We start from the raw sequence: 15363 nt of genomic DNA on the forward strand, positions 1-15363 counted from the left end.
ACAGAAAGAACTAAATATTGAGGCATGATTTTTTTCAACTTGACACTCCATTTTTCATTATTATATCTTCCTTGATGCAAGAACAAATGCTTTTGCACTCACAAATGTAATTTCCAATATTTTTTTTATTCCATGTAGCTCTTCTTCCTTTTTTGATTACTGGTAGACTAGTAGATTACCATTTAGAAAGTTACTTGGTAGAAACACTAGAAAAAATAAAACTGATACTTTTGTAAAAGCACTGGTTGACCTGACAGTCTTTTCAGTGCTTAGGGGGAAGGCAGGAAAGTGAAATAAAAATACCCAAGGAACTATTCCTATTGCAAATAATTGTCCCCAACGATTTTACCCAGGTTCACCTTTTCTAGCCAATGAAGATGGTGTACTCGGAGGTGTGATAGTTCTTCGGTCTTGCAGGTGTTCAGCAGAGCCTGAATCATCACAGGAAAAGCCAACTTTACTAGGTAAGGAATTCTTATTCAGTTTTCCTTGAGCTAGGTGCTAACTCAAAGTGAAAGATGAAATAAAAACTTTCTGTGTGTGTTTACCATTGTTCAAAGGCCACAGAGAAAACAAAAAGGAATCGAAATTGTTTGAGATGATAAAACTCTAGAGTGTGAAATAGTAGTATTAGCCTTGTTCTCTAAAACTGCAGAAAAGAGCATGCTTTCTGACTCGTTATTTCTGAGCAGAATTGTGATTCAGAGGGTTGTGTGGGATCCTTCTAAAACCATGGCATAGGAGTAACAGTTGCTTGTGGCGAGACAGGGCATGCTCCTTATAGAAAGAATCGCATTTTTAGCTAGGGATAATGCATATGACGGTTTACTGCTTCTCAGTGGTTTATATGCTAAAAATGCTATCTAAAAAGTTCTTTGTTCCTCCTTTTTGCAGGATAAAAGGTGAAAATTTGGAGGATAGACTTAAAATTTGGAAGGGAAGTTGTTTTATGGTTAGAAATTTTTTGCTATGTCCAGGAAAATCTGTTCAGATAAGTCGCAGTTATTTGCATATGCAGTCAACAGGCGTACTTGCTGTGTATATTGAGATCAGCAGAAAACTGTACTTTGCCTCCATCAGTAGCTGACTGGTTAAAAAGGCTCTGAGCTTTACAGCCCTTCAGCCCTGTTTATGTCTTAGAAACAAGATCCTCATCCGTCTTGCTGCTTTACAACGGAACAAGTGTATTCTAGTAAACTGTCATGCGGTTTGTCATAGAGAAACAGCTAGGAAACTGAAGGCTGTAGGCTGCTAGCAGAGGTGGGTCGAAATACAATCCAGAGACAGCAAAGCCCATGTTGTTCTTTGAAGGCAGGGATTTGGGACTGGGGGCATATGAATTACTTCAGCGTGACACTTGTACCTTTCCTGTGGTGCTCCTCAGATGTGGGCATATGTGTCTGGTCATGCTATGTGTTTATGTATTGGTCACGTGGACCTGTCTAATATGTATTTATCTCTTGCTACCAGAATTAAAGTTTTTTTCCTTTGTATAATCCTCTGCTTTATTATTGCTTCCCCAAGTGTTTCATGAATCACTGTCAGTAGCATTACAGATTTGAAGTAGCTTTCATATCTTTTAAGATTTAGCATGACAAATTTGATCACCTAATTTCACTTTGTGTATTAAGGCAGGTCATAGCATCTCACCTGGTAGTTCTTGAATTGCATAATTTATTTTTAATCTGTAGGCTATTTTTTAAAAAGACACCTCACCTTTGTTTTAATTCATGACTGCTTTTGTCCCACTAAATCCTAACATTGTGTCACCAGAGTTTGCCTGCTTACAGCCAGCCTGGAGTAGTAGGCAGAGCGTGTGCTAAAGGTGAGCTGGCAGATATATTTTTGATGATGGGTTAACCCACGTAAACTCCAGTATTTATTGCTGTCTGTCCAGTGACTTCTGGCATGCTAGGGTCAAGCTGTTACAGTTGCACAGGATGAGGTGTATGTTATCTTTCAGTTTTCAGTCTTACACCTTGCTGGTTTGCATTACGAGAATCTTTAAATATCTTGTACTACTATGTCTGTGTTGGTATCTGATCGTATCCCCGCTCCAGTCATGCACTCTAAGTAATTTTGCTCAATACAGTTGTTAATATTCACCTTTCTCTACCCAACAGTTGAAGTTTATGTGTGTTTTATGCTTTTGGTCAACAACTTATCCATAAGACAAAGAACCAGAGATTTGGGAGGTGAATCCTTACAATTCTGATGATGATTCTGGGATTATCCTGATGGACAACAAAGGAATTTTGGAAGGCTTGGATGGGAAAAGGTTTTAGAAATAGCTTTTGTATGTTATATTTTTTGGAGTTATTACTTGAATAGCTTGTCTTTTTGAAGAAGTAGACTATAAAATAGACTTTGACAATCATCTTACTCTTGTCTTTCAACTATTTGAAAGCCAAGACTGTCTAATCCTGACTCCAGAATCAGGGCATGGGTTGCTAAACGTACAGAGAATGTTGCAAGTTTGATTTACAGTTTTCAGATTTAAGAATGGAATAATTGTGATATTATTGATCTAGTGGAAAAGCATACTACAACATAAATTCTATGCCTAAAAAGGAGTTAAGGAAACAAAAATACAAGTTTGGTTAAATAAGAACAAACAAGGTCAATTTAACCTTCAATTACTTATGTTTGGAAGTGAGAGAAATATTTCTATTCATTTAATGTTTGTCATTCATGCAAGAAAACATGTTCTTATTACGGAAGATTTGGTATTTTTTCCTCAAAAATTAATGAAGAAAATACCTATATATCATACATCATAAGTAAAGACTATTTATCCATTGATTTTTGGTTTTCTTTCTGCTGAAATAAGATCCATGTAGCACAGCTTATTCTAAAAATATTTTTTCTGTATCACAGAAATTTTCTGCCTTATAGTGTATGCTGAGTTAATGTATAATTAAACATATGTAGTATCTGTGTGTTGTTTGGGTTGAAGATAAGTTGTGTAATACTGAAGAACTCAGTGTATAGAATAATGAAATCTCATGGTTTTATTGCAGGGATGATCTTTCTTATTATTTTTTTTAACTATTGAAACAAATTGCAAGGAAGTGATTAAATGGTTGAAAATACATGAAATGTCTTCAGATAAGTATGTAATTTACATGTTTCATTGTAATTCCAGCCCTTGTAATAGCTAGCAATAACCATGTTTTATGGTAGTACATGCTACCTTTGGTGGACAATGTAGAAGGAAAAAATTATTAAAAACTTAAAAGAATATGCCTAGAGTTATCAAAGGCAAAGAAATAATATTTTGAGGGTATTTGACCTGAGCAGTTGCCGAACTTCTCAAAATTGAAAGATAAGATTAAATTTGTCTCCAAAAAAACAAATTATTTCACTTACAGTTGAACCTTTAGGGTGTTAGGGAGGTGTTGGCCTCATCAAATGCAGTTACATTGCGCTGAATATGTTTCACTCTCTGAAAGCTTTTGACTAACCTTTGGCGGTATCAGTCATGAATCTATTATGGGCGAGCAAAGCACATACCTAAATGAAGTTCATTTTTCTTTTATGATGATATCTACATATCTGTCAGAATCTTCAAGTCTTGCTGGGATTGTCTAAACTTTGATCTTCTACTCTGGGTTAATTGCTATGCAAGGATAAATGGTTCAAAGGATAAGCATACTCAGCATGCTGTGACCTTTGTCAACCATATAAAGGAACATGAGGAATAGGAATGAATAAGAGTTTTAAAACCACCTAATGATGCTTTTTGCAGTATGTGAAAGTCTCTCTCTAAGAAATATCTGGAAATAGCTTTTCATGGCATCTTGTGTAATTCATGTAAGACTCTTCCTGTAATCCAAAGGAAAAATTTATATTTCAGTGCAATTTTTTAAACCTTTTACAGTATTCTATGAAACACCCTGAATTCTGATCAGCTACTCTTTCTTTCTTTCCCCTTTCCAAATTATGTACTTAAACACAAAGAAAAATGGCTGTGAAATATAGCAGGAGGAATACAGTGTGGCAATTTATAAAGCTGCACTGGATGGGAGCTAAACATATGAATAATATGCTCTTTGTCTGAATTTTGTGTTGCAGCTGAGTAGGGTTGTGTGTGTATATGTAAAGATACGTGTGTACATATCAGGGAATTAAAGATCACTGTAATGGGCTGTTTAAACGATGGATAAATCGGGCCACTTTCAAACGTCAGAACAACACCTTCCTGGATTAACATGCATTAACGATACATGTTAGCAGTGATTAGTTTTCTTAATCATTATCACTACAAACACAACAGTTGGTCTTTAACATTTATATCCTAAGTTAGCTGTGAGTATACATTACCAGAGAGCTGATGCTGTATAGCTGTGTGCTAGAAGTCAAGGTGGTCAGACTCGAGAGTGCTTTGATGGGGAAGCCAAAATCAACATGGGCTCATTTCTTCTCCATGTTTCTTTCCTCTTGTACCTTTGGTGCTCCTTACCCTCTCCCCAGAGAAAGGGGTTGATTGCATATGCTCTTGATGTAATTCAGCATACTTTTGGGACCAGGTCTTGCTCTAATTTTGCCAGGCATCCATCTTGCTTATTGTGCAGTGTTATTCTGCTTCCATTGGACTTCTCTCCTGGTTCTTCTGCAGGATTATTTTGCTTTCACCAGATGTCTTTCCTGCCTGCTCTATATCTTCAGTTCTCATCTTGCAGACTTTACTACTTCTGCATGTTTTCCTGTATCCTACTTGTGCAGCTAAACCACAAATCTCCATTTACCCATTGGTAGTTAGATATTATGTATATATTTACGCTCTGTTCTGTGAAAAAATGCTTGTTACTAGTTACTCATTTGATAGTGTTACAATTCTACAGAATTCTTGTATGCCATCTAGGTTTATGCTATTGTAGTGTGCTTATGTGTGGGTTCAGGGCAAGCAAATGCAAGTTATATCTGCTTCTACTTTATGGGTGGAACAGGCTTCTGCTTTAAAAGTTGGTCCTATCTTTAAACTGTAGTCGCAGTTGATGTATTTCTCATCTTGGAGGCTCTATATCATTGAAGTAATGTTCTCATTCTGGGTATTAGTTCTGCAGTGTGTGACTGCAAATAGTGCAGGAAAATCTTGCTTGTTTGATAGCTGTTTCTTTTGAGATTGAATTATTCTGGTAAGTAGTTTTTGTTCTTTAAGTTTGGTTTTTGTCCTTTCCCAAACTGTATTTTAAGCTATATTTGTTTCTCAAGATTTCAGTCTTATTAAATTACATCTTAAAGTTTAAACCAACGCATTTGTGGTGACTTCTTGCATTTTCCTTTATAGTGGAATTTCTGTGGAGCCATACAACAGAGAGCATGTGTGTAGGATATATGTCTGCACAGGATGGCAAAGCTAAGGTAAGCCATGAGGAATAGGTTGTGATACAGTAGAATGAGTGCAGAAGCTAAGCAGAATATAAAATAATGATAATGAAATATATAAGAAATTTCTATCTTTAATAGAATGGAAAAAGTAATGGGTGCATAAGCAGTTAAGTGTGTCTATTGATTGGGCATTTTTAATTGCAGCAGTTAATAAACCTACGTTAACATACGTATTATGTCAGGAAAAGGTGCCACAAATACATCTCCATTCCTTCTGCTGACAGTAATTGTATTTGAATGATTTTATCCAGCTTGGTTCAGTTATCCTGGCTATTTAGGGTGGTACAGTATTTTTCCGTGAGCATGTCTTCCTTCAGATAAAGCAATTGCACCATCAAGGAAGAAGGGAGAGGATATAAAACAAACTTCAAGCTAGTTCCTAGAATAGCCTCAGTGATAAATAATTTGGATATTAACATCCATGTTTTCAGTTTCTTGGGGACTAAACAGAATTTATTTTTTTTTTAAATGAGAGAAATAATGTTAAAGTTGAGTTTAGCAATGGAAACTGGAAAAGTCCTTAACATCAAGATCAAGGAGTAGGGATTAACCAAGAGGATGAGCCACCTATTCTTAGGAATATAGCATTGAAGGGAGAAAAAGGCAGGTATTGCGATGTAGCAACTAGAGCATTTAGGAGAGGTGTTTGGACAATGAGAATTAACATGGGAGAAACTGCAAGCAGACACAGAATCATAATTTATGTAGACATTTATACATGTACAGCCATAAATATTCAAGACTGAGAGTGAACAATCAGAACTAGTTAAAGGAAGTGACAAAAGTGGGGGAAAGAACTAGAATAAGAAGGCTCCCTGATACAGTTAAAATAATGGGGGAGGTGGAGATGTTTACTGGCATACTTGCTTGTATTAGAGGAGAAGACGACAGCCAACAAGTTTATAGCAGCACATAAGAGCAAGAAAGACACCCAGCATTTTGATGGAAAGATGAATATTAAAGCCTGGAAAAGGAAAGAATTTGAGGGCCTGGATTTGTTGGCGCGCTCCAGAAATGGCTGCTTGTGTACCTGCTGAAGAAGAAAGTTTAGTCATCAGCAGTGGAGGGGGAGAGGACTACAATACCCAAATCTTTCTCTCTCCCTTTTTTCTTTTTTTTTCCTTTTCTTTTTTCTGTATTTCATTTGAGAGATAAATACAAAGGAGGATGTGAGCAAGATAATAAAAGAACTTACAAAAGAAGGAAATTGACATCAGATATTTGGAACAGCAAGAATGGTGTAACATGCTGGTTGAAGCATTGGGAATGGATGAGTTCATCCTCAAGGAGTAAAATGTATAGAAGAAAAGACAATAATGCCCCATAAGGAGGAGGAAGATAAAAAGCAGCTGGTGAAGGAAGTGCTGGTAGAGGTGTTAGTGAAGTACTCGCTTTTATGACTTATGTAGAGTTCTTTCCAGTTAATTATCCATGGAATAGAGTGTGGTTTTACTTGTTTTCTTAATATTTATTTCAGATTTGTTAGAAAATAGTCCAAACTCAAGCTAAAAGCTCAGACTGAACTGAGTGAAACTAAAGTAAGTCAGCTGCAGATGTTGTAGTATTCACTAGTTAGTTTTAAAATCATTATCTTGTGTTCACAGTGAAAGAAGGAGAATTATTAGAATGTGCGATGTTAAATTATTCCAGTGTGCACACCTGCCTCTGACTTACACTGTGAGGCTCAAAATATTATTGTTTCTTCTGGTAGTGTCTGTCTAATTAATAAATAAGTGCTAAATATGAAATCTGTCTGGTAATGAGTATTAGCATGACAGTGCCATGCCCAGAGATGTTTTCCTACTCACAGTTGCAACATTTGACATCTGGTGTGCATTGTTTTCATACTGCTGGTAAATTCTCCAGCTGGTAATCTTGATTGCGCTGACAGACACAGCTGCTCTTCTTGGTTCACTTTTAAATTATGTTTTTGACCTTCATTGAAGAGTTAATCCCCCCTCCCTTTCTTCCTCCTTTGAGTCTGTGGCCACAAATGCTTTCCAGAGAAAAACCACAAATGCTTTTGCTGCTGACTTCTATTGATCAAAAAAAGTCTTCTGTCATAAAAGCTGGAATTTTATTCTGCTACAACTAGGACTAAGTTATAGATGGAAAACTGGGCTTGAAATAGAATACAGTGTATTGCAAGTAAAAAAAAAAAAATCCCCTTTCTTTAATAGAGTAACTGTTTTGGTACAATTAATTTTGAGTGCTTGCCATGAAAGAATAATGGTGTAAGAATTCATAAAAGTATAAAATATCACTTGCTTATGAGTACCATAGCAAAATGATCAGGCAGCGGCTTGTAAGGAAACATCTTGCTTTCCTGTTTTTCTACGGTGGTAAAGAGCTTCAGTTTTTATTTCTTTCATCAGTCTAGGACTCAAGTTTTATTCTTAAACCAAGAGGTTGTCACAGTGGCTGATTTTTGGGCTGGTTCAATTTAATGAACACGAAAACATATTTTTATAGCAAGACTTTTAGAAAGCGAGAAGGTTTTTTAGTGTCTACTGTTACGAATTAGACTAATATTACAATCATAATTATATAAAGGGGTACATACTAAGTAAAAAAAGGATCCTGCTTTGTAATCTTAGTGGGATTCTTTGTGCATTGGAAGTTAATGCATTTCATAATAGGACCTAGCAAATGGTGGTTCTGAACCCCAGACAAGGTTGTGGAGGTACAGGAGACCTTTCTTACAAGACAAACACTTAGACACTTACAAGCTAGATATCAGCCCCCCTGCAGGCACTGTTATGCTCGAGAGGTGGAAACATACTCAACAAATTAACTATCAGCAACTCCTTAAAAGAACAGTGAGACAGGAAAGTGGAATCGGAGACTTGGAAGTGGTTTGTACCTCCTGACCTGCCAGTGCTTCTGGCTTTTAGCACTGTGAGCTCTCCAAGTACTGATTTGGAAGTATCCTTGCAACAGGGGTTTATTTCCTCCCGATTTAGAAAAGTCTGGGTTCTGCAGCCAGCCACTCACCTTCAAACTAGACTGCCTGAATGCTAACTTGCCAGCCTAAATGTATAAAATGGCTGAGCCTGCAAGAGCTGTGGAACAATTTTGCACTGTGACTAAAATTGTTTGATTTAAAGCATACTTTCTGGAAAGGTGTCTAGTCTTTTTTTGGAAAACCAGTTGCCTGGAAAAGTCACTGTCTCGTGTTGAACATTGGTTTAAAATGTTTGGTTGAACATAACTTTAAAAATACTGTGGAGGCTTGCCAGATGAACTAAGTTCATACCTTATTGCTGACACAGTTATCACTGGTTGCATGTCCTAATACTTGCCTTCAGCTCTCTGTCAGCACTGAAAAAGTATTTCAGCTCCTCCACCACTGATAGCACTGGCAACGTCATCTTCACTACCTGCATAATGGATATCTCATTGACTTCCCTCTGACTCTTATGCCCTTGAACTCTTACATCACTGCCACAAGCAGCTGATCAAAGCATATCCTTGCTGCTTCAACTGTACTCTTCTTTGTTTCTTGTCATCCCTCTTGACATGAGTAGTTTCATAATCACTCAGTGCCTGTGTTTGTCACATACTGGATGTGGAAGGAAACAAACTTCATCTGAACAGCTTTGACTCTTTTATATAATTCTTGGGACTAACCTATGCCCCCTATTGCTACAGCTTATCCAGGCTGGTGCCTGGGAGCCTCAGCTATGATGAGCTTAACGGACAGATATATTCTGTTTTAGAAGTTGCCAGTCCCAGGCTTCCTTCCTGAAGCAATACCATGACAGATTGTTTCAACATTAGGCCTGTTCTTTGGGAAAATAAATGGACTTCCCGAGATCTCCTGAAGCAAATTCCTGCATTGCTATCTGTATGATGGCAGAATTGTCACATAAGCTGACACTCAACTGTTTCTAGCTGTTAGTGAGGCTGTTACAATATTCTAAACTGCTGTGGAAGTTTCTGGCCGCGGCCATGAGAATAGATAAGAAAATACTAGTCTGTGGACTTCCTCTGCACATACCTGGCTCCTTTTGTAGCAGTAATTGCTGCATCAGCAAAGGTTAAGACTTCTAGATTGAAGGACTGGGAGATTCAGTATCTTCATAAACTGAGGAGGTATGTTGGGGTTTTTTTTTGTTATTGTGATGTTGACTCATGAATTATTTTATATAAATTGAAGATCTTTGATAAGCAGTTAGCTCTTTTAGATTTCCTGCCCAAACTTTCCTCTCTTTCTGAGACACTAGTCTTCAGAATAACCTTCCAGATGTGTGTTTTTATGAATCCATAATAGATCCAACAGCTGATCATAGCATCAGCTAAAAAGGTCATCCTGTTACCAGAGCTGTGACCTCTTTAAAGATACTCTGGCAGCTTTCAATTAATCAGTTCCAATTTTCCTGAACTGATTAGGTTGCATTCTGAGAGCTTAAGCAATTGTGTTGTCACCATTGGGAAAATAGCTCTATTCTGATGACTACAGTGTTGCTTCTTGGAGCTCTGTCCATACTGTCACAGGCGATGTGCAATATTTGAGGTCTTAACAGTTGGTGTAGCGTTTGGTAGAGCAGTTTAAGTGTCAGTTTGCATGAAGGGCTTTGAGACCTTCTGCCATGTAATTTGGGAGGGGGAGAAATAACTCCTTGAATTTACCCATAATGTGATTTTAGATGTAAATGGAGAACGGAAAGGAAAAGGAGGTTAGTGGGTAAGTTACAAGTTAATTGACTCCTCTTAGTTACATAGTCTTCATATTTTCTTGTTCCTTGTCTGCTTGCCCAATGGAGGACGCTGCAAAGGAAAAGTTTCTTCAATCTCAAATGACAGTGCGGCGTATGCCTGCAATGTGAATTCACATACCAACTGCATCTCTTGAAGGTTCTGGTTATGGGTAGGCAGCATTTCTTTGAGTCAATGTTGTGTATCTGTGCATAATCAAGCAGAAGCCCTTTTATCTCAGGCAGGGTCTGCAGAGTATTTATTCACTCTAGGCCCATGGTGTTCTGTGGGCAGGATGTGCCACAGAACTTATTTTTTCCTTTTTTCTCCCAAGTTTCTTATATTATCTTAGTGATTTAGAGTAGTTGGTGGTGGATGATGTTTTTGCTTGAAAATAGGTAGTTCCTCACTGTGTTTTCAGTAGTGTTTGAAGTCCAAGTGCTCTCTTTACAGTGAAAAATCCAATCTCTGTATCAGCGATGTGCAGTTTTGGTCCTGTGTTATGTGTAAGTATTTGAAATAATTTGTCACCTCAGTATGGTTGTTAGTAGGTATACATTTACTATATGATCTGTGTATAGATGTTACTAACTTTTGCAATTATTGTAAATGTTGCAATACTTCTGAGATACCCTTGTAGTTCAGTTTCATAGGTTTTACTTTCTGTAACGGCTAGATGACCTAGGCAGCAAATTTCTAAAAATCTAGTTGTAATATTGAATGTAATCCAATTCAGTTGCCAGATTAAATCTCTCTTTGGCAGATATTCAGTCCTTATAACATGAATTACAAAGCTTTACGTTATGGCAGGTTTTGATATTGCAAAGCTACATATGCCATTCCTTCCATTTTTTTAATGAACCAAATTCAAGTTGCTTTGCAAGATATGGGGTAACAGTAGTGGAGAGTGTTGCATATTGCTGTGTTTGAAAACATCTGTCAGCAACAACTGCTGTCTACACCAAATGTTGTGGTTGCAATATGCAAACAGAAACTTTATCTTTGACAGTTTTCATTTTCCAGTATGACGAAACATAGTGGACAGGGAGACCATTTCCAGTTCACTTTTCCTGTTGAGATGCTAGGTGTCGTAATCAGATTTATTTGCCTTTACTAACACTGTAAAATTTAGGGAAATTACTTTCCTCTATGTTTGAAGTGATACATATGACAAACACTGATTGTAGTGATTGTTGTTGGTTTTCTGATGATGGGCTTCTGTATTTTACTTTGTGAGTAAAATGTGTGTGAAGGCCCTTTGTCAGGAGAAGGGCAGTTATCCAGTGCTCATTGGGTGAAGAAATACATCTTGGAAGAATCCTAATTGTAATTTGAAAATTAGTGGAAAAATTTACTGAGCCTGTTTAGTTAACAGAAATACTAAGTCAAATAATTCAGTCATTCATTTCAGACCACAGAGACAGTCTTTTAACTTCATGAGACAGGAAAAGTATATGTAACTGTTACACTTTTTTTTTTTCTTTAATCCGCACTCTTGTCTGGAGACTGGGGAATCAGTCAGAAATTTTCACTTGAAAAGAACTGTGCATACAGTAGAGCATCCAGTTCTCTCATAAAAATAAGGTATTTATATTTGTTGGAAATAATGTTCAGTGCTAAGATACCAGTTAAAATATTTGGCTCGTAGACCTTCATGGAAATTATGGGCTCTGAGATGGGAAGATAAGTTCAGTTTTTTTGGGTTGAGTTCTTGCATAAAGCCAGTAGTTCTGGAACTCTCCTCATATTTGGCCGACATTTTAGAATGGAGCAGAGAAGAAAGGATTTTGTATCCAGGCATGCAAATATAAATGCAATAACCTGACTTAGCACCTGCAGTTCAGAAGGGTGAAAATCACATTTTAAGATACATGGCAGTATTTTAGAATACCTCTACAACAGCCTGGGATGCTGAGCTGAATAGATGATTGGTTGGTACATGGCTTTAGACTGTCTAAATACATGGATGAATGATTTAGAGAGATTAAAATGCTTTCGTTTTCAACTTTCTTAAGACTTTATTTTTTTTTCTAATGCATTATATTAATGTTTTTAGATACATAAATAGCATATAGTAATATACTTAACCCACAGAATGAATTTGAGCTTGGAAAACTGTTAGCTTCCTAAGCAACCTGTATGTAGAATCAGTATTTTCAGTGCCTGAGAGCCAGAAACACGCCATCAGTGTGTCTGTCTTTTGCCCACAAGGACAATCATTCTGGAGCCCCTCTTTCCCACCCCTACCCCTTTCTTTTTTTCTTTCTTAAGATTTCACCAAACGAGTTGCACATGGGATATTCTGACAGCAGCAGTTGCCAGTATTTTGCAGAGCACCTTCTCCTGTCATATGGCAGGTTTATGTTCAAACCATGTTGGAGCAGAGCTTCCCGGGAGACAGAGCAGCAGAGGGATAGCTATTGCTGCCAAAATGGGCTATTACTGCCTAGAAAATAAACTGAGAATAGGTGGCCAGATGGTTCTCATGGTGGAAGTGTGTACCCAGCTAGAAAGCTTGTAGACGTCTGAGTGATTCTGAATTTCTAAAGAATATATAGGTTTGGTGGTACTTTTCTTTAAGAAGTAAGGTGGTAGAAAGCAATTTCATTAAGTATATGATGTCCTTGATCTTTCATTGTATTTCATCTCAATAGGGTAATGAATGGAAAAAGTTTGTTTTATAAATTATTCTGTCCAAAGCACATCCTGAGCATGTAATAAGAAAGCTAAACCCATGAAGTACTCCCTAGATTTGCTTAAGAAGTGAATGTGCTGCCATCTGGTAGTTGTACTCTGTCCTCTTGGCAGCATTTGATTGACCAGTTTTCTCATGCAGCACTGTCTGTCTTTTGGCTTAAACTTTATATTCGTTTTACATTGTATTTATGCTTTTAATGAAAAAAAAAAAATGAAGCTGTTGTGACAAACTAATACTTTTATGTGAATAAAAGGAGGACACTAGCTCTTTAAAGGCTAAAAAAAATCCTTTTGATATTAGTTGGTCTCAAGGTTGTTTCAGAATCATGTCTAGTGACATGAAGGAAAGTAAGTCTTGGCACAACTTGTAGTATTTATTTTTTTTTTAAAAGGTATACTAAAAATATGTAACTTGAAAAGTAGATCAAATGTTCATGAAGAAAACATGAAACCATAAATTGTCCCTGTAGCAGTTAACACTTACTCCAGGGCAGAAAGACCTATTAGTTTTGGACTTGAAGGGTAGCGGGAAACTTTCCAGTGTGCATCAAAAGGGACTGAGAGATAGTAACGTTCCATGGCCAGTGTCTGCAGCATTGGGGTTGGGGGAGTTGGTTGCTCTGTGGTTTTGGTTTGGTTAGGAAGGAGAGAGGGAGACGTTGTGTGTTTGGATGGCAAGTACACGGAGCAAGAATCAGTGTCTGAAGGTTAGTTAGCTTGTTTGTGCTTTAAGGAGGGGTGGGAAGCAAAATCAATTATTTCATCTAGAAATTACCTTTTTTCCTTTTGAACTGTGGGCATGAGGTTCCTCCTTTAAGCGGCAAAGATCTGTGGCGACTAACTGGTTTCTTAGCTGTCAGGACTTCTGCTACTATGAGGCCCTCACCAACCTCACTTTTCTCTAGGAAAGCAAATCAAATCAGAATATTCTCATGGACAGTAAAATTTCTATTTATGGAGCTGAAGATATGGATAGCCCCGTCATTCTTAATCTACCTTTCCTTGGCATACGGTTTCCTCAAAGAGAGGCTTCCATGAAGCTGAGTGGAGGATTAATTCAGGAAAACTTTTTCTTTTCCTGTTCTTGTACTCCCAGGCACAATTTCCCCCAGATGTGGGTTCATTCAACTTGTAAAGCTGACAGACTAATCGAATTCAATTAAAAGCTTTCCAGTGCTGTTCTTTTTTGTTTGCTTTTTATTTTTATGTTTTTAAAATCTAAACCTAATCCACTGTACAATCTGGACTTAATGTAAAATATGATGTTGGGATATAAAAATGTAACAAACTGTACAAATAAGTTCTGTGGTTGCATTTAAAAATATTAAATGTTCTTTGATCTTTCTTTTTATTTACTAGAGTTTGTTCTTATGGCTAAAAACAAGGGAGATATAATTGTAAGAATTCACTTGGAGTTTATCTGAAGTTGTCTTGACATGGCAGTGTTATCCTTTCATATTATTTATTAGGTAACATATTTTAAACACTATCATCTTAGATCTGTCTCGTTTTTGTTCTACATAAGGCAGCCATTGGTTAAAGTAATAAGAAGTAGTCAGTGTAAAACAGCATCTGTATTTGCTCCGTCATATAAAGTATGCAAATAAACAGGATGCAAGTAAAGGCTTTCAGAAAGGTTTCGTTATATGTGGTTTGGGTGTTTCTGTAAATGGAAATGTACAGATGCTAGTGTATAGTGGTTTAAGGTCTTTTGTATGGCAAACATGTTTTTCCTTTTATAGGAAATGAGTTTTTGTATAGGAAATGCGTTTTGGACAGCTACTTAAGCATAGCTACGTGATAATGTATTGATAGATATCGACTATCTGCTTATCCCCTCTTGTATATTTTCCTTTCCTTGCTCAAAAACTTAATAGGATATTATGCTTAACTAACTTTTTAAAATAACAGGAACTATAAATTTCACATGGATTCAATGAAGCCTCACATTTTGCTCCTGCAATTACGTAAGGGTCTATGAGGCATTTAACTTTGGGTTGTGGGATAAGTCAAGCCTATGCAAAAGGTTAATTCATAACTTGGGTCAGAAAACTAATCTGCGCAAATCAGGTCTGTTGTAGTTATAATGAAAAAATTTGATTATAAGATTCCTGATAATCATGATAGTGCTAATATTGCTTCTGTTTCAGTAACAAGCTTCCTCTTATTCCTCTTGGCAGCATCCTTGGGCCTCTGTGCTTTTTATTGTGTTGCTACAATGATCTGCTAATAATTCTGACTGATCACTGTATAAGCAATCTCACTTATAAATGATGCCTGCCTGGACCACTGGTTTGTTTTGATTGCAGTATCTCACTAAACAATCAGTGGCATTCTTCCACTGAGGAAATTTGCTACTGTGCCCGTCGAACGATGCTGCTTTTACACTGTCATCCTGTCCCACTTTTCATTTAGAAATTTTCACAGACCTGGAAAAATGTCTTGGGCTTGTCGGTCATAAAATAAAAAATATCCTTCTTCCACTTGTTTTTCTTCCTATTTCTTTCTTTTTTTTTTTTTTTTAAACTTACGAAATAACATCTCCAAAAATTGTCAGTTACATTTTGGGGGAAACTG

At 36.9% G+C, this 15363-nt stretch overlaps 1 protein-coding gene across 1 annotated transcript in view; it reads left to right on the forward strand.

Moving 5' to 3' along the window:
• Positions 1-15363, forward strand: part of TASP1 (taspase 1) — an 89717-nt gene that overhangs the window by 70376 nt on the left and 3978 nt on the right. The window contains 2 exon segments of the mRNA XM_072857433.1: positions 354-464; positions 5291-5364. Of these exon segments, the coding sequence (XP_072713534.1) occupies positions 354-464; positions 5291-5364 (185 nt within the window).

Source organism: Ciconia boyciana, chromosome 3, assembly GCF_034638445.1.
Source record: "Ciconia boyciana chromosome 3, ASM3463844v1, whole genome shotgun sequence".
In the NCBI taxonomy this organism is placed as follows: domain Eukaryota; kingdom Metazoa; phylum Chordata; class Aves; order Ciconiiformes; family Ciconiidae; genus Ciconia; species Ciconia boyciana.